The following is a 25,673-nucleotide window of genomic DNA, read 5'->3' on the forward strand; positions in this document are numbered from 1 at the left end:
GCTGATCGGTGGGGGTCCTGGGGGATGGACCTCCATCAAACATATACTGAAGACCTATCCAGATAATAGGTCATCATTAAAAAAAAAAATTTGAAAACCCTTTTAAGTCATGTGACAAGTCACTGTGTACAGTCGTGGCCAAAATTTTTGAGAATTACATAAATATTGGAAATTGGAAAAGTTGCTGCTTAAGTTTTTATAATAGCAATTTGCATATACTCCAGAATGTTATGAAGAGTGATCAGATGACTTGCATAGTCCTTCTTTGCCATGAAAATTAACTTAATCCCAAAAAAACCTTTCCACTGCATTTCATTGCTGTCATTAAAGGACCTGCTGAGATCATTTCCGTAATCGTCTTGTTAACTCAGGTGAGAATGTTGACGAGCACAAGGTTGGAGATCATTATGTCAGGCTGATTGGGTTAAAATGGCAGACTTGACATGTTAAAAGGAGGGTGATGCTTGAAATCATTGTTCTTCCATTGTTAACCATGGTGACCTGCAAAGAAACGCGTGCAGCCTTTATTGCGTTGCATAAAAATGGCTTCACAGGCAAGGATATTGTGGCTACTAAGATTGCACCTCAATCAACAATTTATAGGATCATCAAAAACTTCAAGGAAAGATGTTCAATTCTTGTTAAGAAGGCTTCAGGGCGTCCAAGAAAGTCCAGCAAGCGCCAGGATCGTCTTCTAAAGAGAATTCAGCTGCGGGATCGGAGTGCCACCAGTGCAGAGCTTGCTCAGGAATGGCAGCACGCAGGTGTGAGCGCATCTGCACGCACAGTGAGGCGAAGACTTTTGGAAGATGGCCTGGTGTCAAGAAGGGCAGCAAAGAAGCCACTTCTCTCCAAAAAAAACATCAGGGACAGATTGATCTTCTGCAGAAAGTATGGTGAATGGACTGCTGAGGATTGGGGCAAAGTCATATTTTCCGATGAAGCCTCTTTCCGATTGTTTGGGGCATCTGGAAAAAGGCTTGTCCGGAGAAGAAAAGGTGAGCGCTACCATCAGTCTTGTGTCATGCCAACAGTAAAGCATCCTGAGACCATTCATGTGTGGGGTTGCTTCTTATCCAAGGGAGTGGGCTCACTCACAATTTTGCCCAAAAACACAGCCATGAATAAAGAATGGTACCAAAACACCCTCCAACAGCAACTTCTTCCAACAATCCAACAACAGTTTGGTGAAGAACAATGCATTTTCCAGCAAAAGTGATAACTAAGTGGCTCGGGGACCAAAACGTTGACATTTTGGGTCCATGGCCTGGAAACTCCCCAGATCTTAATCCCATTGAGAACTTGTGGTCAATCCTCAAGAGGCGGGTGGACAAACAAAAACCCACTAATTCTGACAAACTCCAAGAAGTGATTATGAAAGAATGGGTTGCTATCAGTCAGGAATTGGCCCAGAAGTTGATTGAGAGCATGCCCAGTCGAATTGCAGAGGTCCTGAAAAAGAAGGGCCAACACTGCAAATACTGACTCTTTGCATAAATGTCATGTAATTGTCGATAAAAGCCTTTGAAATTTATGAAGTGCGTGTAATTATATTTCACTACATCACAGAAACAACTGAAACAAAGATCTAAAAGCAGTTTAGCAGCAAACTTTGTGAAAACTAATATTTGTGTCATTCTCAAAACTTTTGGCCACGACTGTAGACCCTAGCCTTCTCTTTCTCTCATTCTAGATTCTTCCTCATTCCTGGCTTTGAAGTCAAGAAGGAAGTCCTACCAGTGATTGACAGCTACCTCTGTGTATGCAATCTCTTTATCTTGCACATATGGTGAGCTGGGATGTATTTACCCTATAAACCCCCATTTTGTATTTCTATTTAGGCTTTTTTGGCCCATTTGACTAAAATAATTTTCACTCCATTATGGGATCTAATCCTGTCTTTGGTGAAAAATGAAGGAGGCGAGAATGGACCTTCTGCATGTCTACATATTTCTGATGATATCTGGAAGAGGCATTTAAGGGGTTGACCACCTTTGGGGCAATATTAACTGTGGGCAGCAGCATCTTGTATGTGTTGAAAAAAATCAAACTCACCTGCTCCCCGCCACTACCTTCAGTGGTCCTCCAGTCACCGTCCTGTAAACCTCCAGACGGAGGGGTCATGTGTGCCACTGCAGGTTAGGACTGTTCCCAGCAGTCATGTGTCCCCTGGCCGCATGAAGGTCACCAGTAAGGCTGCAGAGGCCTTTCAAGTCCTCATCATCCCGTAAATCCCGCGCCTGCGCCGTCGTTTAGTATTCGGCGCAGGTGCAGTGAATGAAGGACGCGCTCCTGCTGCCGGCTTCCTTCCTTCACTGCAGGCGCAGTGAGGAAGCCGGCAGCAGGAGCCCGTCCTTCACTCACTGCGCCTGTGCCGAATACTAAACGGGACGGTGCAGGCGCGGGATTTACGGGACACTGAAGAACTCGGACGTCAATAAACTGGACCTGGACGTGCCAAAGGGTAATAAGACAGAGCCTCTAGGTGCTGCGGCAATGCCCCACTAGCACCTAGAGGCTCATTAGCAAATTATAAAAGTCTTTATTTTGAGGGAAAGGCAGCAGGCAGGGAGTTAGAAAGCATACTGTTATGTACTTCTGACATTAGCACATCGCTAGTGTCAGTCAGCTACATAACGTTATTTCTCATGACAGAAACCCTTTATTTCAAAGACTAGAACATTCAAAGTCCATCACAATCCCTTTTAGGCCTCTTTCACACTTGCGTTGTCCGGATCCGGCGTGTACTCCACTTGCCGGAATTACACTCCGGATCCGGAAAAACGCAAGTGTACTGAAAGCATTTGAAGACGGAACCGTCTTCCAAATGCTTTCAGTGTTACTATGGCACCCAGGACGCTATTAAAGTCCTGGTTGCCATAGTAGTAGTGGGGAGCGGGGGAGCGGTATACTTACAGTCCGTGCGGCTCCCCGGGCGCTCCAGAATGACGTCAGAGCGCCCCATGCGCATGGATGACGTGATCCATGTGATCACATGATCCATGCGCTTGGGGCGCCCTGACGTCACTCTGGAGCGCCCGGGGAGCCGCACGGACGGTAAGTACACTGCTCCCCGCTCCCCACTACACTTTACCATGGCTGCCAGGACTTTAGCGTCCCAGCAGCCATGGTAACCACTCTGAAAAAGCTAAATGTCGGATGCGGCAATGCGCCGAAACGACGTTTAGCTTAAGGCCGGATCCGGATCAATGCCTTTCAATGGGCATTAATTCCGGATCCGGCCTTGCGGCAAGTGTTCCGGATTTTTGGCCGGAGCAAAAAGCGCAGCATGCTGCAGTATTTTCTCCAGCCAAAAAACGTTCCGTTCCGGAACTGAAGACATCCTGATGCATCCTGAACGGATTTCTCTCCATTCAGAATGCATTAGGATAATCCCCGACGACGGAACTCTATGCCGGAAGACAACAACGCAGGTGTGAAAGAGCCCTTAAGCTCCAAATAATTACACAATAACTATCAACCAAAATTTAAAGAAACCTGTGCAATCTGCAGACATTATGTTATACAGCAGGAGAAGCTGAATAGATCATATACATTTTTGTGAGAGAAAAAAATCTGCAACATTTGTAATTAATACATTTATATCTCTGTTTTCTCTGATTTTATTGTTAAAGGGGTATTCCCATCTTCTTAATCATATTTGATTAAATTATTTATCCCCCAGTGAACTTTTTTCTAAATATATATCATTAAAAAAATCCTACTGTTCTCCATTGTTGATCTTCGCCGCCCATGGATACGGCCACCGCTCGCATCCATGGGCCGCGCTTGCGGGCTGGCAGCGCATGCGCGGATCCATATTCTTTTGAGCCGCGGCTCCAACGCAGCACAAAAGAATATAGTTCTGCGCATGTGTGGCCGCCCGAACAGTTCGTGCACGGAAGAGACGAGTCCGGACAGCGTCGGAGAGCCATCGGAGGAACGGGAGACTACTTCATAAGGGGTGAGTATTATTTTTACATGCACTACCAATTCCACCAACGATTGGGGGCTGATGGAGGCCCGTGGGGGCCTGATGGAGGCCCGTGGGGGCCTGATGGAGGCCCGTGGGGGCCTGATGGAGGCCCGTGGGGGCCTGATGGAGGCACGTCGGGGCCTGATGGAGGCACGTCGGGGCCTGATGGAGGCACTTGGGGGCCTGATGGAGGCTGATGGAGCCATATGGGGGCTGATGGAGCCATATGGGGGGGCTGATGGAGCCATATGGGGGGGCTGATGGAGCCATATGGGGGGGCTGATGGAGCCATATGGGGGGGCTGATGGAGCCATATGGGGGGGCTGATGGAGGCATATTGGGGGGCTGTTGGAGGCATATGGGGGGGCTGATGGAGGCATATGGGGGGCTGTTGGAGGCATATGGGGGGCTGTTGGAGGCATATGGGGGGCTGTTGGAGGCATATGGGGGGCTGATGGGGGCTTATGGGGGGTTGATTGAGGCTTATGGGGGGCTGATGGAGGCTTATGGGGGGCTGATGGAGGCATATGGGGGGGCTGATGGAGGCATATGGGGGGGCTGATGGATGTAGCAGAGCTGAATATGCTGCTGTTCAGCCATAGTTCTAATGGGGAAGGGAATAGACAGATGTAGCAGAGCTGTATATGTGACGGGTCAGCATCAATGCTGGTGGAAGAGAGAAACAGATGAAGCAGAGCTGCATATGTGGCGGGTCAGCATCAATACTGGTGGAAGAGAGAAACTGATGTAGCAGAGCTGAATACGCTGCTGTTCTGACACAGTGCTGGTTGAAGAGATAAACAGACAGATGTAGCAGAGCTGTATATGAAGCTTTTCAGACACAGTGCTAGTGGGGGAGTAGAATAAAGATGTAGCAGGGCTGTATAGGAAGCCATTCAGCCAAAGTGATGTTAGGGGACTGGAGAAGACACATGTAGCTGAGCTGTATATGCATCTATAAAGATACATAGTGTAAGGTTTATACACAACTGGAGTACAGCTGTAATGGAAACAAATCTGCATCAGTGCTGGTGGGTGGGGGTTGGTCAAGCTTTTGAGCTAATGTATAATATGGAATTATAGTTTTTGATGCACAGAATGGGTTTGTAAAAGATCAGACAGAGATTTTGTGTGTAAAACTGTGCAGAACAGCCAGGTGTTACTGTACACAGAGCTCACTTCACATGGCTCTCTGATGATTCCCCAGCAGGGGGAGGGGCCTCACAGACACTGCAGGCTGCCAGACTGATGAGTCATACTCTTCACATGAGTTCTCAGTCTGATGTCATAAGGAGGCGTGGGCGGCCTTCACTTAAACTGCCTTAGCTGCAGGAAACCAGGAAGTGAACAGCATAGCTGGCAGCAATTGAGGATTAAAGGGATATCACCAGGTTTCACCCCCTCCAGATAAAAATATGGTTATGTTCAGGGAGCTTTCACGATTCCTAATGTGGTCTTATAAATGTAATCTGTAGGCTCATTTTGCTAAAAAAAAAAAAAAAAAACGCTATTACTAACCTGTCATTCAACAAAATAAGGTGCCCAAGGGGATGTAAATGCCCAGCTCCGCCTTTCCCGACCTCAGCGCCGCCTCATAATCCTGTGTGACGCCTCCGGCTCTCCCTCCCCCCCCCCCCCTCCTTCTGCTCTAACATCTCGCGCGTGCGCACAGGGCTCTGCCTGATGCGCCCGTGCGGACTTCTCCGTTCGGCTTCATAGAGCGAAGTGCGCATGCGCCAGCACTTCGCTCAACCTCTCGATGACCTGCACACTGGCAGAGCCCTGTGCGCACGTGCGAGATGTTAGAGCAGAAGGAGGGGGGAGGGAGGGAGGGAGAGCCGGAGGCGTCACACAGGATTATGAGGCGGCGGTGAGGTCGGGAAAGGCGGAGCTGGGCACGAACGGCGGCGGGTGCGGGCGGCAGCTTGGATCAATTTACATCCCCTTGGGCACCTTATTTTGTTGAATGACAGGTTAGTAATAGCGTTTTTTTTAGCAAAATGAGCCTACAGATTAAATTTATAAGACCACATTAGGAATCGTGAAATCTCCCTGAACATAACCATATTTTTATCTGGAGGGGGTGAAACCTGGTGACAGAATCCCTTTAAGTAGCAAGATGGGAATACCCTTTTAATGGGGGAGGTGTTATCAGTGACTGACAGCTATCCATGTAGAGGCATTTACAAAGGCAATAATATCAATCACATATCACACCACCCACATATACAACTGTATCAGTGACTGACAGCTATCTCTGTATACACACTTACACAGAGAATACTATCAACCACTGATAACACCTCCCTCGTGTGCAGCTATCAGTGACTGACAGCTATGTCTGTATACACACAGAGAGAATGCTATTACTGATAACACCTCCCCTGTATGCAGCTGAAGTAAGAAAGAGCAGAGGTAGAAATGTATAAATTACAAGTTTTACTGAATCTTTTCCCACAAAACTACATATAAATCTGCTCATTTCCTCTGCTGTATAACATGCTGCCTGTAGATTGCACTGCATTTAGTGGTCACTCTTTAAACATGTTCTGTGACTGATGAACCCAGACCATCTCCAAACGATAAAGAGAACATTATCTAAATTGTAAAGGAAACCGCTATTGTTCTAATAAATAAGATTTTGATTACAACACCAGAGTAACAAGAGATAATTAAACATTTAATACTCACAGAATCGGCCCTGTTTGTATTCTCCTCAAAGTCTTTGACTCCCATAATCCCTTTCAGACACAGAGCTTGACTCCCTACAAAGCCAACTTGACAATCAAAGAAAGGCTCTCCCTTCATAAGAACCTGCGTGAAAATAATGATATTGAATACACACAATCTTACGAAGCCACTTTGCAACTTAAAGTCTCAACAGGAAATAATGCTAAAACATGACATACACTTCTAATATTCCATTTTCTAGGGTAAATTCAGATTCCTATCCTATAACTACTTACTCTCATTCTCAGTTTTAAAGTAGCCTTCTTTCCGCCTCATTCTTACCAGCAAGTCAACAATCTGTAGTTATCATGTGTGAAATGATAAATGCATACAGATTTCTGCAGTTGACTGTGTCCGTGGCCGGTGACACTGATACCTTCACCATGTCAAATAACTAAACTCATGTGCTTCTCAGCTATCAACAGGTGATTTGTTAAGCTCATGTCCTCAGCAACGTACTATGAGCATTTATTACAAATATAATATTACTATTATTTATTATATTTAGATATATATGAATAATAACGTCGCTTGGGTGAATAAAGGATCCCACAGTTATTTTCACCATTGGATGTGCTGCGGTGTATTTATTTATTCTATATATATATATATATATATATATATATATATATATATATATATATATATATATATACACACACACACACACAACAAAGAAAAGTCCGCAGCACTCCTTGAAGTAAAAAATGTGTAGTTTATTCACACATTGACGTTTCGGTTCTCTCACAGAACCTTTCTCAAGTCAAGTGCTTGACTTGAGAAAGGTTCTGTGAGAGAACCGAAACGTTGTCAATTTTCGACATGTGTGAATAAACTACAAATTTTTTACTTCAAGGAGTGCTGCGGACTTTCTTTGTTGTGTATCCGTCCTGTATCGAGGGACCACCACGGGCACCTTACAGCTACATGTTAAGGAGTGCTGCCTGACCTTTTCTATGGATATATATATATACACACACACGGTATATTAGTTTAGGAGTAGAAAGCATAATCCTTGCTTTATGAGAATGTGGCAACCTTTAAGTTTTCGGTGTTCTGTATCTGCTCGAGTAGGCAGAGTCACACGGGCCAGTGACCCTCTCACATATCCCTCTTTCTAACACTGCCTAATTTTCTATTCCTTTCCCACCACTTCTTGTCCTTTCTGGACATTTCATGGCTACTCAGCATTTGAATCAAATTTCTATTCTGTCATTTTAATTTTCTTTTTTTATTTATTTATAATTTTCACAATGATATAAAATATCTATACAATATCAAACAAACTGTTCACACAGCTCAACCGACCGACTGCAATAAAAAATATAAAATTTATTTTAATTGGATTTTATCTTGCTTACACAAGAGACACACTTCAGCAAATGGCATTTATCATGTAGAGAAAGGTAATACAAGGCTCTTATGTGTTGTGATTGTCCATATTGCCTCCTTTGCTGGCTTCATTCATTTTTCAATCACATTATACACTGCTCTCATCTAGGGGTGACGGACACCCTGCAGTCCATTAGCGGTGGCTGTGCTTTTACACTATAGTAAAAAGTGCTGGCTTCTCTGGTGGTTGGGACAGTGGCTCTTTTTCCTATAGTGTGCAAGCACGACCACTGCTGATGGATTGCTGGGTGGTCGTAACCATGGACACAAGCAATGTATAATGTGATGGAAAACTGAATCAAGCCAGCAAAGGAGGCAAATATGGACAATCACAATACATTAGTAAGTGCCTTGTATTAACTTTCTCTACATGATAAATGCTATTTGCTGAAGTGAGACAACCCCTTTGATTGTTCTGCCCCATATCTGCAATGCCAGTTTGTATTATTTAATAAATGGTTTATTTTGTTTATTATATATTTGTAAGAAAAACTCAATTAATGTTGGTTAAAGGAGTTTTCCAACTTTTTTATACTGATGAACTATCATGAGGATCAGTAGGGTTGAGCTACCGAACCCGATTCTTTTCAAAACTATATTAAAAATATCAGCTCTGTCCTACTGTAAAATCTATGTCCTCCACGTAGGTCTTTCCGAAGTTTCAGCAAATATCGCAAGACTTACTCCGTCTCCCCTCTATCACGTGTCACTTTTTTGTTATTCACAAATTGCTGTATCAAAACAGGAAGCTGAACTCAGCGTTGGTTAATGAGGCACAAAGCAGAGTTCGGCTTAGTATATTGATACAGTAATGTATGCAAATGAACAAAGTGGCACGTGATAGAGGCGAGACGAAGTAAGTCTCTCGATATTTGACAAAACTTCAGAAAGATCTCTTCAGAGGCCATACTTTTTACAGTAGGACAGAGCCGATGTTGTTAACAAAGTTCTCAAATGAATTGGGTTTGGATACAGCAAGCCAAACCTGATTCACTCAAGCCTAGTTATCAGTATCTAATCGATGGGGGTCCAACACCTGAGACACCAGCGATCCTGTGAGTGTACAGCCTTCTCGTAGCTGACCCTACGTTAATGATGTCATGTTCATTAGTCACATGGCCAAGGTACAGCTGAGTGCCGTTCAAGTGAATGGGACTGAGCTGTGATACCAAGCAAAGCCACTGTACAATGTATGGAGCTGTCAGAAAACACTTTTAAATATAAAAAATCTACATATTACACATAAAGAAGAAGGGGGTCATTTACTAAACTGAAATACTCCTAAATCGGGCGTATTTCAGGCACAGATGGAGGCAAAAGTTAGTTTCGCTGCTATCTGCGACTTCTCCCCGCTCACGCCAGGTCTAAAATTGTGGGCATGGCGTGGGCAGGGAAAGGGACGGGCCAGGGGTACACCATTTTCTACACCTGTTTTAGGCATAGAAAATGGGCTAAATGTAAGCCAGCTAAAAAGCAGTCTTAGGCCTCATGCACACGACCGTTGCTCGGATGCGGACCCATTCACTTCAATAGGGCCGCAAAAGATACGGACAGCACTCTGCTGTCCGCATCCGTGGCTCCGTTCCGCGGCCCCGCAAAAAAAATATAACATGTCCTATTCTTGTCCGTGCTTTGCGGACAAGAATAGGCATTTATATTGCCGGCGCCCGTTCCGCAAATTGCGGAAGGTAACACGGGCGGCTTCTGTTTTCTGCAGATCTGCGGTTTGTGGACCGGAAAAAAAAAACAGCAATGTCGTGTGCATGTAGCCTTACATTTAGTACTGGCGGAGGATGTGCCGAAGTTATGGAGAGGCTGGCGCCCATTCATGACTTCGGCGGATCCTCCGCCAACTATGGGCCTTTATTAAGACCGACGTCTAAAACATCGGTCTTAATAAATGTGCCCCGAAATTTATACTATTTAAATGTTTTCTGTCATTTAAAAACAAAAGAATATATATACACTGTACATATAGAAAAGCAGTAACCGTGCATATAGATAGGTTGGAAAACGAATGACCTCAATCGTGGTGCCTTCTTGCTCCCAGCGTATAACTTCTCTGGATTTCACCTTCTGGGGGCTGTAATAGCTGCTCTCGGCTTGCATTTCAGTAAGCTGGAAAACAATATGACACACACCTTCATTCCTGGCCCACGCCGGCATTAAAGAGTGGCAATCTGTCATTACTAGACTGCATTGATGAAGACAAATTAAAGTTCACTATTGGCTGAAGTGTATTATTGGACAGGAAACAGGTGCAATGAAACAGCTGCAAGACATTAACCACACCACTGCATAGGCGGCTGACGTTAAATATGCCAAGTGTAATGTAAAGCGGGGCAGGAGCCCATCCACTCAAGCCACTGCCTTTCATTTACTTTCACCTTTTCTCTCAACGCTGAATTCATACGCTGGATGAAAAATGGTCGGATATCATAAAACAACACTTGTGTGGTGCACAGCCCCTCAAAGTTTGCTGCAGTCATGAAAATGATGTCGAGAGGAGATTAAGTAAGAGATAAGAGGCTACGCCGTTAGTCATTCAGTTCTTCTTGGAGATATTTACGTCTAGATCTTTCATGACATTAACTGCATAAAAATCTGCTTGAAGAGCAATGAAAAAGACTCAAAAGACCTCCCCCGTACTACACGCCATGTGTTCATATCCACAACTGGTCAGGACTGTTGATAGGAGGGCTGTATTTTGGGGATAATTATTTGGCTTATGTTTTGTTGGTTCCCCGGCTCATATAGTAGAGTATACATGTAAAATTTCTTAAATCTTACATTATTTTTTTTCATCGGCTATCCAGCTATTAATGAAGCTGACATAAGCATTCAGAACATCAGCCTATCTAATGCATGGGTCTCATACACTAGAGGTAAACGTGGCCATAAATCGGTTATCAGCTGATCGGCACAAGTCAACTTGATTGTTCCAGGGTTGGCTGGTCATTATCTCTGCAGTGGCCACTACTGGGAGAATGTAGTATTACACGTGGCATTGAAATCTCTTGTAATAATCCATTGAGAGCTCTAACCCACCGCAGTGACGGTCACTTCTTGTTACCAGCTATCCACTGTGGTTCAAAGAGGAGGGCTCTGAGGAGGGAACACACATTTAGGCCTCATCCACATGTCCATGATGACATTAGTGACAAGATGGACAGTGGTTTATCCGTAAGGATGTCAGTGAAGGATCCGTATTTGGTCCATGTGTCTGGCTGTATTGCATGGACATTGCTAGGCTGAAAATTACAAGGCATTTCCAAGACTTTTATACTTATGACCTGTCCTCTGGATAGGTCATTAGTATCTTATTGGTGAGGGTCTTACACCCGGGACCACACCGATCAGCTGTTTGAGAAGGTACCAGCGCTACTGTGAGCACCGCAGCCTTCTCTGTGCTTATCAAACATACATTGTATAGCGTCTACGCTTGGTATTGTGGCTCTGCGCCATTCACAATTATGGGGTTGAGCTGCGCCTAGACCATGTGACCGATGAATGTGTCGTCACTGGCCTAGGGAAAGGTGTGAGAAGGTCGAAGCACTACTGCAAGCGCTGATGCCTTCTCAAATAGCTGATTGGTGGGGCTCCTGGTTGTCGAACCATCACCAATCACTTAGGCCACTTAGGCCTCTTGCACACGACTGTGTGTCCCCCGTGGCCGTATTGTGTCCCACATACGGCAGGTCCACAATACACGGGACACCGGCCGTGTGCATTCCGCATCACGGATGCGGACTCATTCACTTCAATGGGTCCGGAGATGCGGTGCGGAACGGAACGGAATGGAAGCACTACGGAGTGCTTCTGTGGTGTTTAGTTCCGTGCTTCCGTTCCGCAACTTGTCCTATCTTTTTGCGGAACGGACAGATCGCGGACCCGATTGAAGTGAATGGGGTCGCAATCCGCATGCGGCTGGCCCACGGTTGGTGCCCGTACGCAAGAGGCCTTATCCTGGGATAGGTCATCAGTATTAAAGTCTCGGAAAACCCCTTTAATTTCAAGAGCATCTCCTAGATGAAACACAGATGTCATCCATATTCTGTCTGTGTTTTTTCCTGGACATATAGGGGGGAATTTATTATGAGGGGAAATTTTGAAGATAGTTTTGCTTGAGTCTTCGTTGGAGTACTTTATGCCACATTTATCAAATGTCTCATGTTACTTGATAAATTTTTCTAGAGAAGCTACTCCAGTTTTTCTATTCCACCCACCTCCTGGAGTGAGGTCGCGACTTTTTAAAAAAGTTGCAATGATAAATCTGGCCTGAAGCTCATTAACATAGCTCACCACACCTACTTTTCCACCCACATTGCAAAACTGGAGTGCGTGGTGTAAAAATGCAAAAAGTCGCAATATTTTGCACAAGCGAGTGCAAAAAAGCCCCGTTTTTGTGACTTTTTGACGTCAGAATTCTGGAGTAAAAGTATGATAAATCAAGGCCATAGACTATAATGGGTGTGAAAAATCTGTAAACATGGACAAACATAGGGCATGCTCCAGACCGTGGTAAATCACGGATGTGTGAATACACGCATTAAAATCAATGGGTGTGTATGCTGTCCAAGGAGTACACAGACAGCACACATCCATGATTCACTGAAGCCTGAATAAGGCCTTATCCAAGGATGGCTAGATAGATTTCTATGCACTACAGGGCAGCTTGCGGACAAGAATAGGCATTTCTATAGGGGTGCCGGGCGGGTGTGTTGCGGATCCGCAATTTGCGGGTCCGCAACACACCACGGCCGTGTGAATGGAGCCTTATAGAGAGTCATTGTTTCTGGGCATCAGATCCCATCCGCTGACCAGAAAAGATGACTGGGTGCTGGCTGAAAGACATGATCACCCAATGAGTTGTTTATTACGTGATTGCTGGCAGCTTTAGGGTGCTGCCACACGGTCAAGGCTTTTTAAAGCCAAAATCAGATGTGGATCATAACAGAAGAGAAAGTATTAAAGCCTATGTACACCTTTGGGGGCAATTTTTTTATTATTGCGTTGTACTTATTTTGAGTTAAAAATAATTTTTTTCAATTGGTCTTTATTAAAAATACAGAATCCTTTTTTCTGTACAGAGCTGAGATGCTCTACTAGCTGCCAGTAGATTTTATGTCATCTGGGGAGCTCACAGACTCCTTATCTCTGCTCTCTAACATTATAAACACCCATTATAGCTCAATCCTTAGCTTACCGATAAGAATGTGGCTTAAATAAGCGTTTATGACCTCTTAGTAATTTACAGATAAGGTTTATTAATAAAAACAAAAACTGTTAACCCTTTGTGACAGAACAGCTCAATATTTTTAATAAAGGCCAATTGAAAATATGATTTTTAGCCAAAAATGAGTAAAATGCAATCAAACAAAAATTGCCTCCAAAAGGTGTACATAGCCTTTAAGGGCAATTTAATCCTGGCTTTAAAAACTGCATAAAAAAACCCAAAATTTGTGACATCGCCCTCACGCAGGACAATTATTGGGAACAAGCATTTCTACAAGCTATCATTCCCAATAATTGACCTAATGATTTTCCTGTGTAAAAGGGCCTCATGTGATTATTTAACCTTATCAATGTGTACATCATTTATATTGTGTGGTCTTTAAATATTAACAGCAGCTTAAATGTTTCCCGAAGAAAGAAAAGTTGCCTCCATTGCTGGAAAAAACATCATGGAGGCTTTTTTTCTTCCATAGGAATACATTTAGGATGTGGTAACTGCGATTTTACGACTTGACGAATGTCATTCAGTGACAAGACACACAAATGAGTGTGAGGTGAAACAAGACAGCTTTGAGAAAGAGAAAAAAAAAAACTTTAGTCTTAAATATAGCCCAATTTCTCTCCTTCCTCTCCATCAGCTGTCAGCAATTATTGAGGAGGAAAAGCAATTAATTGATTAAAAGAACTCAAACATTTACAAGAACAATTTTCAACAGTATTAGGAAAATGTTACGTTTAATTTGGCATGTTTTTCTCCCATTTCCTTGGAATGGTATCAACCACTCAGAATGTAAATGCAGAAATCTGACCCTTTTTTTTTTTTAATACCAAATATGAACCACAAATTAATTCCATACATTCCTCGCAAGAAACTAGAACAATGAATGCTAATGTTTTCTGTCTCGGTGTAACATGTGAATCTCATACTGAACATCACATTGCAGATGTAAGGTTTTTATTTTTCTCGGCTAGATGTTTGTTAATTTGTTGCAGGTCATTTGAGGGGAGAAGGTGTTAAGGAGGAGCAGAATTATTGCTTAGGAAAGTTGTAATAAAAATGGGAACTTGCAGTTGCGATGGCCATTGTTGTACGTTGTCTGCGTGGTCTTGTTAGGCGGCTACTTTCACACTAGCGTTTATTTTTTGGTATTGAGATGCGTCATAGGGTCCCAATACCGGAAAAAAAACGCTTCTTCTTTGTCCCCATTCATTGTGAATGGAGACCAAATGTAACTGAACAGAACGGAATGCTCCAAAATGCATTCCATTCCGTTTGGTTGCGTTCTCATAACAGAGAATATGCTGCGGTTTTGTTGCCATTATGAGATGTGGAGCAAGACGGATCCGTCATAACCCACAATGCAAGTCAATGGGGACGGATCCATTTTCTCTGACACAATAGAAAACTGATCCGTCCCCTATTGACTTTCAGTGGAGTTCATGACGGATCCGTCTTGGGTATGATAAAGATAATACAACCGGTACCGTTCATAACGGATGCAGACGGTTGTATTATCAGTAACGGAAGCGTCTTTGCTGAGCCCTGCTGATATTCAGAGTGTATTTTAATCTTAAAGGGGTTTCTCTGGGATTTACATACTAATGACCTATCCACATAGCTCTTCAATATGAGATCGTGGGTGTCCGGCTCTTGGCACACCACCAATCAGCTGTTCGAGGATGCTGCAGCGCTCACATGACCTTCTCGCAGCTCACCAAGAACAGCTCCGGCCATTGCATAGGGGCTGTGCTTGGTATTGCAGCTCAGCCCCATTCACTCGAACAGGGCTGTGCAGCGCCTAGGCCATGAGACATGTGTACGTGACATCACATGGCCTAGGAAGAGGACTAATTACTCAGAGCGCCAGAGCCTCTTTGTACCGCTCCCAGGAGTCGGATCCCTGCCGACCTAATGAGGATAGGTCATTAAGGGTGGGTTCACATCACATTTTTGTCATACGTTTAACGCGCACTAAAGAAATTATATGTTAACGGATACCTCACACAGAACCATACTGTGGTAGCAGTCACCATAGAGTTCCATTCTAAAAAAAAATAAAAGTATATGTTTTTATCCTGGACTTTGCAGGATGGAAAAACATAGTGTGCTACGTTTTTCCACCCTGCAGAGTCCTACAAAAAAACGCATACATCTGTTAACATATACCTTTTTTTGTATACGTTAAACTTATGACAAAAACGTGACGTGATCCCACCCTAATAAGTAAATCCCGAAGAATCCCTTTAACATGATATGGTAATAATCTGGACACATCAGACAAGAAATTAATTATAGAAAACTCTATTTGACCATAATGCAATATCTGCAACGGCTAAAGGTAACATCAAGAACTTCAGTCCAGGGGCTGTTTGGGGCTCTCAGCCCCAATCTCTTGAATGGGAATGAGCTGTAATACCCATAGACAAGGGTGGCACTGTTTCTGGAAAGAAGGGGATCCTGTTTTCTATTTCCTGAACAACCCTTAAGCCCCCTTGCAGATGAGCGTTCCTCCCGCAGCGAGTCCGTATCGCAGCAACCGGCCTGACCTCCCGGCACTGACGGGATTCACAGAGCATTATATTGATTTATGATGCTATGTAACCCTTAGAGGTCTGGAATGTATTGGATAACACTGGCAGCATTATAATGCCATGTGACCTCCGACAGCGCTGGGAGGTCAGGCCGGGAGCTGCATTGCGGACTTGCTGCAGGAGGAATGCTCGTCTGCAATAGGCCTTATGACTCATTCACACGCCAGTGTTTTGGTCAGTGATTTCCATCAGTGACTGTAAGCCCAAACCAGGTGCAGCCCTAAACACAGAGCAGGAGCAGATCTTTCCCTTATACCTTATGTCTGTGGAGGCTCCAATCCTGGTTTTGGCTCACAATCACTGATGGAAATCATTGCCCAAACACTGCCGTGTGGATGAGGCTTTACAGGCCCCTTTATATGGGCTGACTTTGCTGGCAATTATTGGGAACAAACCGTTCGTTTCTGATAACTTCTTGCTCGTCAGAAGAGGTGAAAGCTGCATTTACATGCAGCACTCGCCTCTGCTGTATGCTCATTGCTGAATTGAAATCCCCATTGAGATCCATTGTTTCTGGGCAGCAAATTCCCGTTTCCACAGGACAATCTGCTGCTCAGAAACAATTATTTTGGTGTCAGCATACAACGATGCTATCACCGGATGCTTGTGGATCAGGTGTTTGGCGTCACGTTTACACAGCAATTATAAGGTACAAGGGTTCATACAAAGATTCAAGCCCAATAATCATCCAATGTAAAGGGATCTATAGAAATACAACCTAATATTGATAATGGATGGATAAAGTTATCGCTGTTTTAGGCTACTTTCACACTTGCATTTAACTTTTCAGGTATCGAGTAAGACAGAGGATCTCTATACCGTAGGAAAATGCTTCCGTTTTGTCCCCGTTAATTGTCAATAAGAACAAAACTGAACTGAACGCAAGCTGCGGTTTTCTGTCCGGCATGGGATGCGGAGCAAAACGGACGGCATGACACACAATGCAAGTCAATGGTGCCCCAATGGTTTTAATGCCGGATCCGTCATTGCTATTTTAAAGATAATACAACTTGATTCGTTCACAACGGATGCAGACGGTTGTATTATCACAAACTGAAGAGCTGTTGCTGACCTCTGCTGGATCAGGCAAAAATACAAGTGTGAAAGTAGCCTTAGCGATTAGATTCCTATACTGCGTGCATATATTCCATTTTTATGATATTAATGAACAGCTATATAAAATTATACTCTGGGCACAGTCACCCACTAACATAAAAAATCCATACAAATCAATAAACTGTAATATAACTAACAGACCTTGAAAGTAACTGTGGCCTTGGTGCAGTAGAAACCTATAGAGATGATTGGATCTTTGGAGCGCTGAGAATGATGACCCTGTGTTACACTTCCATCTTCGGATCCTATGTAGCCTTCTTCTCCTTCAATGTCATTACCGGAACTTACAATGGCTGGAACAAAAGACCAAGCCCATGACACCCATCCCTGTTGGTCGTCGTCTTGCAGAGGGTACATGTCCTGTGTTGGATACTGCACACCTGCAAGCTCCTCTTCAGATCCTACAAAGTACAGAGAATTACAAATTACTGTAGCTAACAGTTAACAGTCAGTCGTGACACCATTACCATCTGAATTATATAACTAGAATTATATAACTAGTACATTATAGGGCACCTGTATTTGTACCTATGACACTGGCTGACCTGTTACATGTGCACTTGGGCAGCTGAAGGCATCATATGAACATGGGACCAACACAGATGCCTTCAGCTGCCAAGCGCACATGTAACAGGTCAGCCAGTGTCATAAGGACAAATCTGCAGACAGATGCCCTTTAACAAATGAGAAAAGGAGCAACAAAATATAATTCATAGGTGCTGAAAAATGTATATATAAATAAACAAAAGCAAACATATTTTGTGACTTAATATTGAGGAAAATAAACTTGTACCATTCTGAAGACGTTACGTTTATCCCTCCGCGCTCTACCTCCATTATTGACCCCACTGTTTGGCCAAAGATTGTGTAGAAGCAAAAACACACACAAAAAAAACACTCCTCTAAACTCACAGAGATGAAGTTTCTTTTTCGTAATCCAAGAATTTAAAATCTGAACAAATTTGCAGTCTTATGGCTTGAGGCGCACAGCGGTCCCATAACTCTGCTGTTTACAGAGCGGTATTAGAGCTCCCGTGTGCCTTGGAGGCTGTTTCTGTCAGATTCTGTACAAATCAGACAGGAAAAAACAGTGGCATACTCACATAGATGTCAGTGCATGAGCTTGTAAGGTGAATGAGATCTTGTGTTGATCTACTGTACACTTTGGGTAATTGATTTGTATCTCTACTGCATCCTGTATAAGTTAACATGATATAATAAACATAAACTTGATACACTAAAGAAAATACATAAAATATGTAATGAAAATCATTTGTCATTGGGATTCTACCCACATTTCTCCCCGTTAATACTCAAAGTTGACATCATTTTGTCACTAGACATATCTAATGTCTCACTGTAACACAGTCGGCACTCTGTTCGTTAGCTGTGCGGTGCACGTGTCCAGAGCCGGCGTCCCGATCAGGAAAAAGAATCTGCTACTTCCAGTACCATTCCACTTTGACAAATGCCGTCACAATGTATCTCAACTTCGTTTTCAGATTATTGAGCAGGTATTACCACCACGAAGGGGCGGCGACAGAATCAAGATGTTGAAAAAACGGGAAGCCTTCTGGATCCACAGATTACAAACTCTGGAGCCAAAAGTCTTGAACTGTGATTATGAGATTAGTTGTTTCTTATAACTTAAAGTTTCCTTTAACACAATAAAATTCATTTTCTCCTTTTTTCCATAGAAAACATGACAAAGTTTACGATTATAACCCCAACTGGCATCATTCCTGCATGTTTTTCTGCACGGTTTGACATGTACTATTTATTAAGCAGTATTTGTTCTTCCTCACTGCACTATATTGTGATTATCATGTCCGCAATACTACTGCCCGAATATGCTTTCCATTTTATCCCCCACCTACCATTATCCCAATGCTTCAGTGATTATGTTTGTTTATGTGGTTGCCCTGACAACCTGACGTCACTCTTGGTGACGTCAGATCTGGCGGGTTATTTAAATCTCCGCTATCTCTGTATTTTCACTTGTTTGAAAAAGACTCGATTGTGAGTCGAAACGCGTCAATTCTTCTGATGTGGCAATAAATACACAAGAATTGCATCCAATTTGTGAGTGCCTGTCCTCTTCTTCTCATATACAGTCCCTGACAAAAGTCTTGTCACTTGTGTACAAATTGACCTGAAGTGCCGCTAAAATATATTTCTAATCAAGATTTTGTTACAAGAAATGGGTCATTTTAATCCCAACAGCTTTTGTAATAATGTTTCAGTGCAAAAAGAAACTGACAAAAAGTATTCTAATATTCACAGCTTGGTAAAGTCCAATGAGTCAATTTTTGCCAAGACATAAGTGTTGTCGCCTTGTCATATGAGTTTCACCTGTGACTAATAATGGATCAATTAGGTCTCAGGTGTGTATAAAAAGAACCCCAGTACACTAGACCTTCACATCAACTGCACTAGACCTCTGCAAACATGCTTAAGATTCACCCGGAGACTAAAGTGTTGATTATCAAGAGGCTGAAGACCAGATCCACTGCTGATGTGGCAGACACCTTCAATGTGTCTCAGCGTCAAGTTCAGAGGATAAAAAAAAAGATTTGAAGAGACTGGAGACGTTTTGGACAAGGCCAAGTCAGGCCAACCCCGCAAGACAACTGCTCGAGAGGACCGTTTGTTGGCTCGAAAATCCAAGGCCAGACCATTTTCCACTGCAGCAGAGCTCCACGAGACCTGGTCACCTTAAGTCTTTGTGTCAACCAGAACAGTTTGTTGGATTCTGTCTCGAAATGGCCTCCATGGTCGAATCAGTGCCCATAAGCCAGCACTAAACAAAAGACAATTGAAAAACCGTGTGGCATTTGCCAAGGGCCACAGCCTGCTAAAAGGATGGACGCTGGAAAAGTCGAAGAAGGTGGATTTTTCAGATGAATCTTCTGTTGAATTACACCACAGTCGCTGAAAATATTGCAGGAGACCTACTGGAACCCGCATGGAGCCGAGATTTACCCAGAAAACAGTGAAGTTTGGTGGAGGCAAAATCATGGTCTGGGGTTACATCCAGTATGGTGGTGTGCGAAGTTCCTTAAGGCGAAGAAGATCAAGATGCTCCAGGATTGGCCAGCCCAGTCACCAGACATGAACATCATTGAGCATATGTGGTGAAGGATGAAAGAGGAAGCAAGGAAGACGAAACCAAAGAATATTGATGAACTCTGGGAGGCATGCAAGACTGTTTTCTTTGCTATTCCTGATGACTTCATCAATAAATTGTATGAATGCTCGCCAAACCGCATGGATGCTGTCCTTCAAGCTCATGGAAGTCATACAAGATATTAAATTTGGATCTCACAGCACCACTACTTAATTTGCTGACATATTTTTGGATTTGCAGTAAAGTTGTTCAATTTCTGTATAGGCGACAAAACTTTTGTCTTGGCAAAATTTGACCATTCTGTCTTGATTAAATGATCAATCTTTTTTCAGTGAAACTAATTTATTTCAGTGCATTAAACATCATTTGGGAGGGCTTTAGCTTTTCATATGAGCTATTTCTAACACCAATTGATTAATTAAAAGTCAGGTTAATAGCAGGAGTTTCTACAAAATAGAGAAGTGACAAAACTTTTGTCAGGGACTGTAGACATATTTAATGTCATTAAGGGTTAAAGGAGTGCAAGAATAAAAGGGATTTCCCCATTCTTGTAGAAACCGTCTAAGGGGGTTGTCCACTTTTCTTATCAATATCAAATCAGCAGGGGACTCAACTGCCAGCACCCTGCTGATCAGCTTTTGAAGAGAATGCAGCGGTTGTACAAGCTCTTCCTTCTCCTCGCCGTTTACCTGCTCGCTGTCGACATTGCAGCGGTAAGCAGGTGTAATTACAGCTCCTCCGTCCCCATTCACTTCAGTATGACTGCCACAGATCACTCGATAAACGAGTAAGGCGCTCATTCATTGGGTGAAATCATAATTTATGCCAACACCTAAATCATCGTTTTTGGGCAGCAGATTGTGCTGTGGAAACAGATACCTGCTGCCAAGAAACGATCTCTATGAGAACAGAATCTATAGCAATTGCTCGTCCCGATACAGTGGAAATACAGCTCTTGGAATGGTTTCTTCCCGACAGTTGTGTGTTCAGTTTGTCAGGTAAATGTGCCTTTACCAATTAGCAAAAAGGGTTTTGTGTCTACATCCGGATGGGTGATAACAGCCACGCCATATAGACTGTGCTGAGATCAAACACTTGTCCGCTGATTACACCTGCATACTCATCAGAGAACGTCATAACCAGCAAGCACTGTGCACATATGAAATGCATTCTAATAAGAGACATTCTGCGCAGTCCATACGTAGGTCTCTTGAAACACCAATGTGTCCGAAAATTTAAGCGTTTGTTCCAAAGAAAATACTCAGTTTTTAAAGTAGCCCCTGGATCTGAATATCTTTGTAATTGCATGTAATTAAAAATGTTGCATAGCTAATGAGTTAATAAACTTTGTATGAAAGCGACTGTCATGTACTATAGGAGGTCTGATTTTCAAGTAAACAGCATAAAAAATATTGTAGCCTACCGTATTTACTTATATGAATAAAATATACCAAAAGTAATGTGTCACCAATGTGTCAACTCTTCCACAAAGATGATGTCAAGGGGAAAAAGAATCGGGCATGCTGAAATTTAACAAGTCCGACTTTTTTTCTCAATGAGGCAACTTACTCCCCTTGAGAACATAGGCACACTCAGCTGCATGTGTACTTTATTTATCCATTTATATAGCACTAACATATTCTGCAGCGCTGTACAGAGAGCGTCATTCAAACCCGCCTATCAGTATGTTCTTGGAGTTTGGGAGAAAACCAGAGAACCTGGAAGAAACCCATGCAAAGATGGGAAAAAGACAGTGCTACATACTCCATGCAGATGTTGTCCTTGGTCAAACCTAGCGCCGCAAAACAACAGTGCTGACCACGGAACCACCGAGCTGGGCACCGTGGGGGCCAACAGCTATTACAAGCACATGGTCCTCCGAGATTCTTGCAGCAGTGATTTTCCTTGAGAACACAGGCATGTTGTAATATCGGTGGGATTGTTGGAACACCCACACCCACACACACACATTAGATGGTCAGGCAGCCTTGCCAAAAGGAGTGGGCTTGGGTGACATTCATCTGATAAGCATAGGCACCTTCAAGTGGTCGTGCAGCTAGTAGATATTGATGACCTATTCTCAGGATAGGTTATCAATATCTGATAGGTGGGGGTCTGACTCCCAGCACTCCCGCCAATCAGCTGTGTGAAGAGGAGGCAGAAGAAGCACTGCGCCGCCAAAACTTTCAAGATGGCGCACAGTGTATTCTTGAAGAGGAAGCATCACTTGCATGAGCTCCACCTCCTCTTCAAACAACTGATCGGCAGGGGTGCTGGGGGTCGGACCCCCACCGATCAGATATTGATGGTCTATCCTGATTATAGGTCATCAATACGTACTGAACAACCCCTTTAACATCTGAACTAGGTCTACAATAACGGCTACTTTTTTTTGCTGTTTTTGTCTTTTATGTCTCTAGTAACAACACTTTTAAATTTTTAATTAAAGGCATGTTTCATGGTTTAAAATTAATTTTAAATTAGTTTTTGTTTCTCTTCCGTTCCTGAAACTATTGTGGAGTGAAAAAGAGCATTAACTGACAGAAAGCGGCCTGAAACTGTAAGTCCGACACACGCATATATTAAACTAATATTGGCCTCGTTTTAATGACTACTATGAAACCTCATATGCGGAGTGTGCAATGATTCTTTAATTGGACAATGACTAGAGAGACAAGCTATGGAACAAGTAAATCTGTCATGTAAGAAGGGGAACAAAAGTGCTCTACACACAAGTAACCGTGAAATGAAAATTTCCATCTCGGCTTCTGAACAGAGTTGTTTCATTATAGTTCTACATGTTGAAAACATTGACAAATCACACTGAAGGCCAACACATTGAGAAACCCAAGTTGCCCACTGGGATATGTTTCGTTCACTGGTTTAACAGGAATCTTTTGAAAAGTTAAAAGAGAATTTCCTTTTTGCCAGCCGCAGAATAAGACTGTAAAGATGTGAATAACATGTATGTGTACTGGAACCCCACTAAGCAGTGAATTGGGATTAATTTACTTTTCAAAGCCAAATGGTTTCAAAGAAGGCTGCCAAGTCATCTCCCATAGGCTTACACTGTAGCTAAGGCTAAAGCTGTACAAAAATGCTACACAGTAAAAAAAAAAAACATAATAATAACCATACAAAGTTTGGAGGACTTTTAAAAGCTATAAATCGACTTTGCCCTGCTCTTACCTTACATAACACTTAGGAAATACTGGATAGCAACATGCTGAAATCAGGTTGAGCAAACCTGGTTTATCTAAAACATTTGCTTCTCTTACTTCAAAATTGAGTTATGGATACTAATAATGCTGGAATCAGATCTGAAAATCTAGGGCAGCTGAAAACGTATTTTTCCAAATAGACAAAGAAGCACTCCCACAATTTTTTTATTCTCTGGCCCGTTAGAAAGGTACACAATGTAAACTGCAGTGAAGGTAATCTCCTTACCAGTGACAGCATTTTTGAGTTACCCACTCCCTTCTAGTTCTCAGCTGTGTCAGTCTCCCTATTCACTCCTATGAGGGAAACATCAAGGCTCCGACAGGAAAGAATAGACTCATAGAGAAACTGCCTTTCTGTCCACACATAACACACTGTGTCAGTTGGAAGGTCACATGACACCGCTGCTGAGGACTAGAAGGGAGTGGGTAACTCACAACCAAAGTCATCAGTAAAAAGATTAACTTCTTTACAACTTACATCATGTACCTTTCTAAGGACCCAAAAGATAAAAATGTTGTGAGGGTGCTTCATTTAAAAACCACGGGCACAGTTTTAGGTACATTTGCTTGAACAGTTTCTTCTAGAAAAAGTGCAGTAAAACCATGAAAATGCACGTATAAAAGGTTGCAAAGTACAGTATAAAACACCTGACATGCCTGGAATTTTTACATGAGTTTTAAAATGCAGAAACAAAAAATGTGTTTGAAAGTGCCTTATAAAGGGGTTTTCCAATCAGTATATGCCCTAAGTATCAGATAGGTGGGCGTCACACCTATGAGACTCCTACCTACCATTGAGAGAACAAGATTTAAAAAAACACTACCAGGTCAGATTGCAGAGAATGAATGGAGTCCATGGCTCTCTTCACTTAAAGGGGTTGTGCCAACATTAAAGAAGCACTCCAAGGTACATGATGTAAACTGTAGTGAAGGTAATCATCTTACCGGTGACTGTATTTGTGAGGTATACCCTCTCTTCTGATCCTCAGCTGTGTCATGTGACCAGCACTCTGACTTTCCAAATAGCACAGCATCTTATGTGTTGACAGGAAGTCAGTTTTTCTGTGTATTCCTATGGGAGCCTCAATGTCAGTCTCATAGTAATGAATAGAGAAGTAACGGACCTCCTGTCTTGTGTCCGTTGGAGATCAGAGAGTTGGTCACATGACAAAGCTGAGGATCAGAAGGGAGGTTATAAACAGTCACTCATGAGAACATTACATTCACTACAGATTACATCATGTACCTTTCTAACAGGTCAGAAAATAAAAATGTTTAAAGGGGACCGACTTTAAATGTCATTTGAATAGACCAGCATAAAAACTAGTTATTTTTGAATTTATCTTTCTGCTACAAAATGATCGAGTTGTGAGATACTCTTTATATTATTATAATATTGCCCCCTTGTGTTTAGTCTGTATAGGAATGTGCATGTCCACCTACTAAGGTGGTCTGACATGTTCAGTCCATCCTTTAACTGCCATGACAACAATCAGCCTTATCTACTGTAAGAAGCTGTGACAGTTACAGGGAGAGAGCTGCAGTAAAAAGGAAATGCCGATTGAGAAAGGAAATGCCCCTTGAGAAAGGACATGCCCCCTGAGCTGCCAGTCTGAAGATAATATAGCAGAGCAACAGGAGCGCTGAATAGGGAGATCTCTGGATACATGTGAAGTAAAGGGCTGGTTCCAGATTTGTTAGGCTAGTTTCATCATAGCGCTAAACGGTTCAGGTTGAGGAACAGCCTGCTGGAGTTTATGGCAAACCCGCATAGTCAGAAACTGCTGGAGCACCGCCAGGCCCCATTGACTATAATGGGATCCGGCTCGAGTCCCATTATGGTCAATGGGCTCTGGAGGGGAAAGGTACTATCCACAATGCCAGATACAATGAACTCCTGCAGGCTGTTCTGGTAGAGGAACAGCCTGTCAGAGTTCATTACTGGTGGGAAACTAGCCTTAGGGTACTGTCACACTAGCGTTAAAGTTTTCCGGTATTGAGTTCCGTCTTAGGGGCTCAATACCGGAAAAATAACGCTTCAGCTTTATCCTAATGCATTCTGAATGGAAAGCAATCCGTTCAGTATGCATCAGGATGTCTTCAGTTCAGTCCCTCTTACGGTATTTGGCCGGAGAAAATACCACAGCATGCTGCAGTATTATATCCAGCCAAAATTCCGGAACACTTTGCCGGATCCAGCATTAATTTCCGTTGAAATGTATTAATGCCGAAACCAGTACCGGTTTCCCGGTCTCCGCATGCGCAGACCTTTAAAAATTTGAAA

The 25,673-nt window shown here is 43.0% G+C and overlaps 1 protein-coding gene across 5 annotated transcripts in view; it reads right to left on the reverse strand.

Annotated features, from left to right (window-relative positions):
- Window positions 1-25,673, reverse strand: part of VPS13B (vacuolar protein sorting 13 homolog B) — a 1,020,896-nt gene that overhangs the window by 870,772 nt on the left and 124,451 nt on the right. For all 5 annotated transcript variants that reach the window (XM_040432419.1, XM_040432415.1, XM_040432418.1 and 2 more), the window contains exons 8-10: window positions 17,183-17,442; window positions 10,121-10,216; window positions 6,668-6,790 (exon numbers count right to left, since the gene is read on the reverse strand). In XM_040432419.1, coding sequence (XP_040288353.1) covers window positions 6,668-6,790; window positions 10,121-10,216; window positions 17,183-17,442 — 479 coding nt within the window. The remainder of the gene's footprint in view (window positions 1-6,667; window positions 6,791-10,120; window positions 10,217-17,182; window positions 17,443-25,673) is intronic.

The sequence above is a fragment of the Bufo bufo genome, chromosome 5 (genome assembly GCF_905171765.1).
Source record: "Bufo bufo chromosome 5, aBufBuf1.1, whole genome shotgun sequence".
NCBI classification, from domain to species: domain Eukaryota; kingdom Metazoa; phylum Chordata; class Amphibia; order Anura; family Bufonidae; genus Bufo; species Bufo bufo.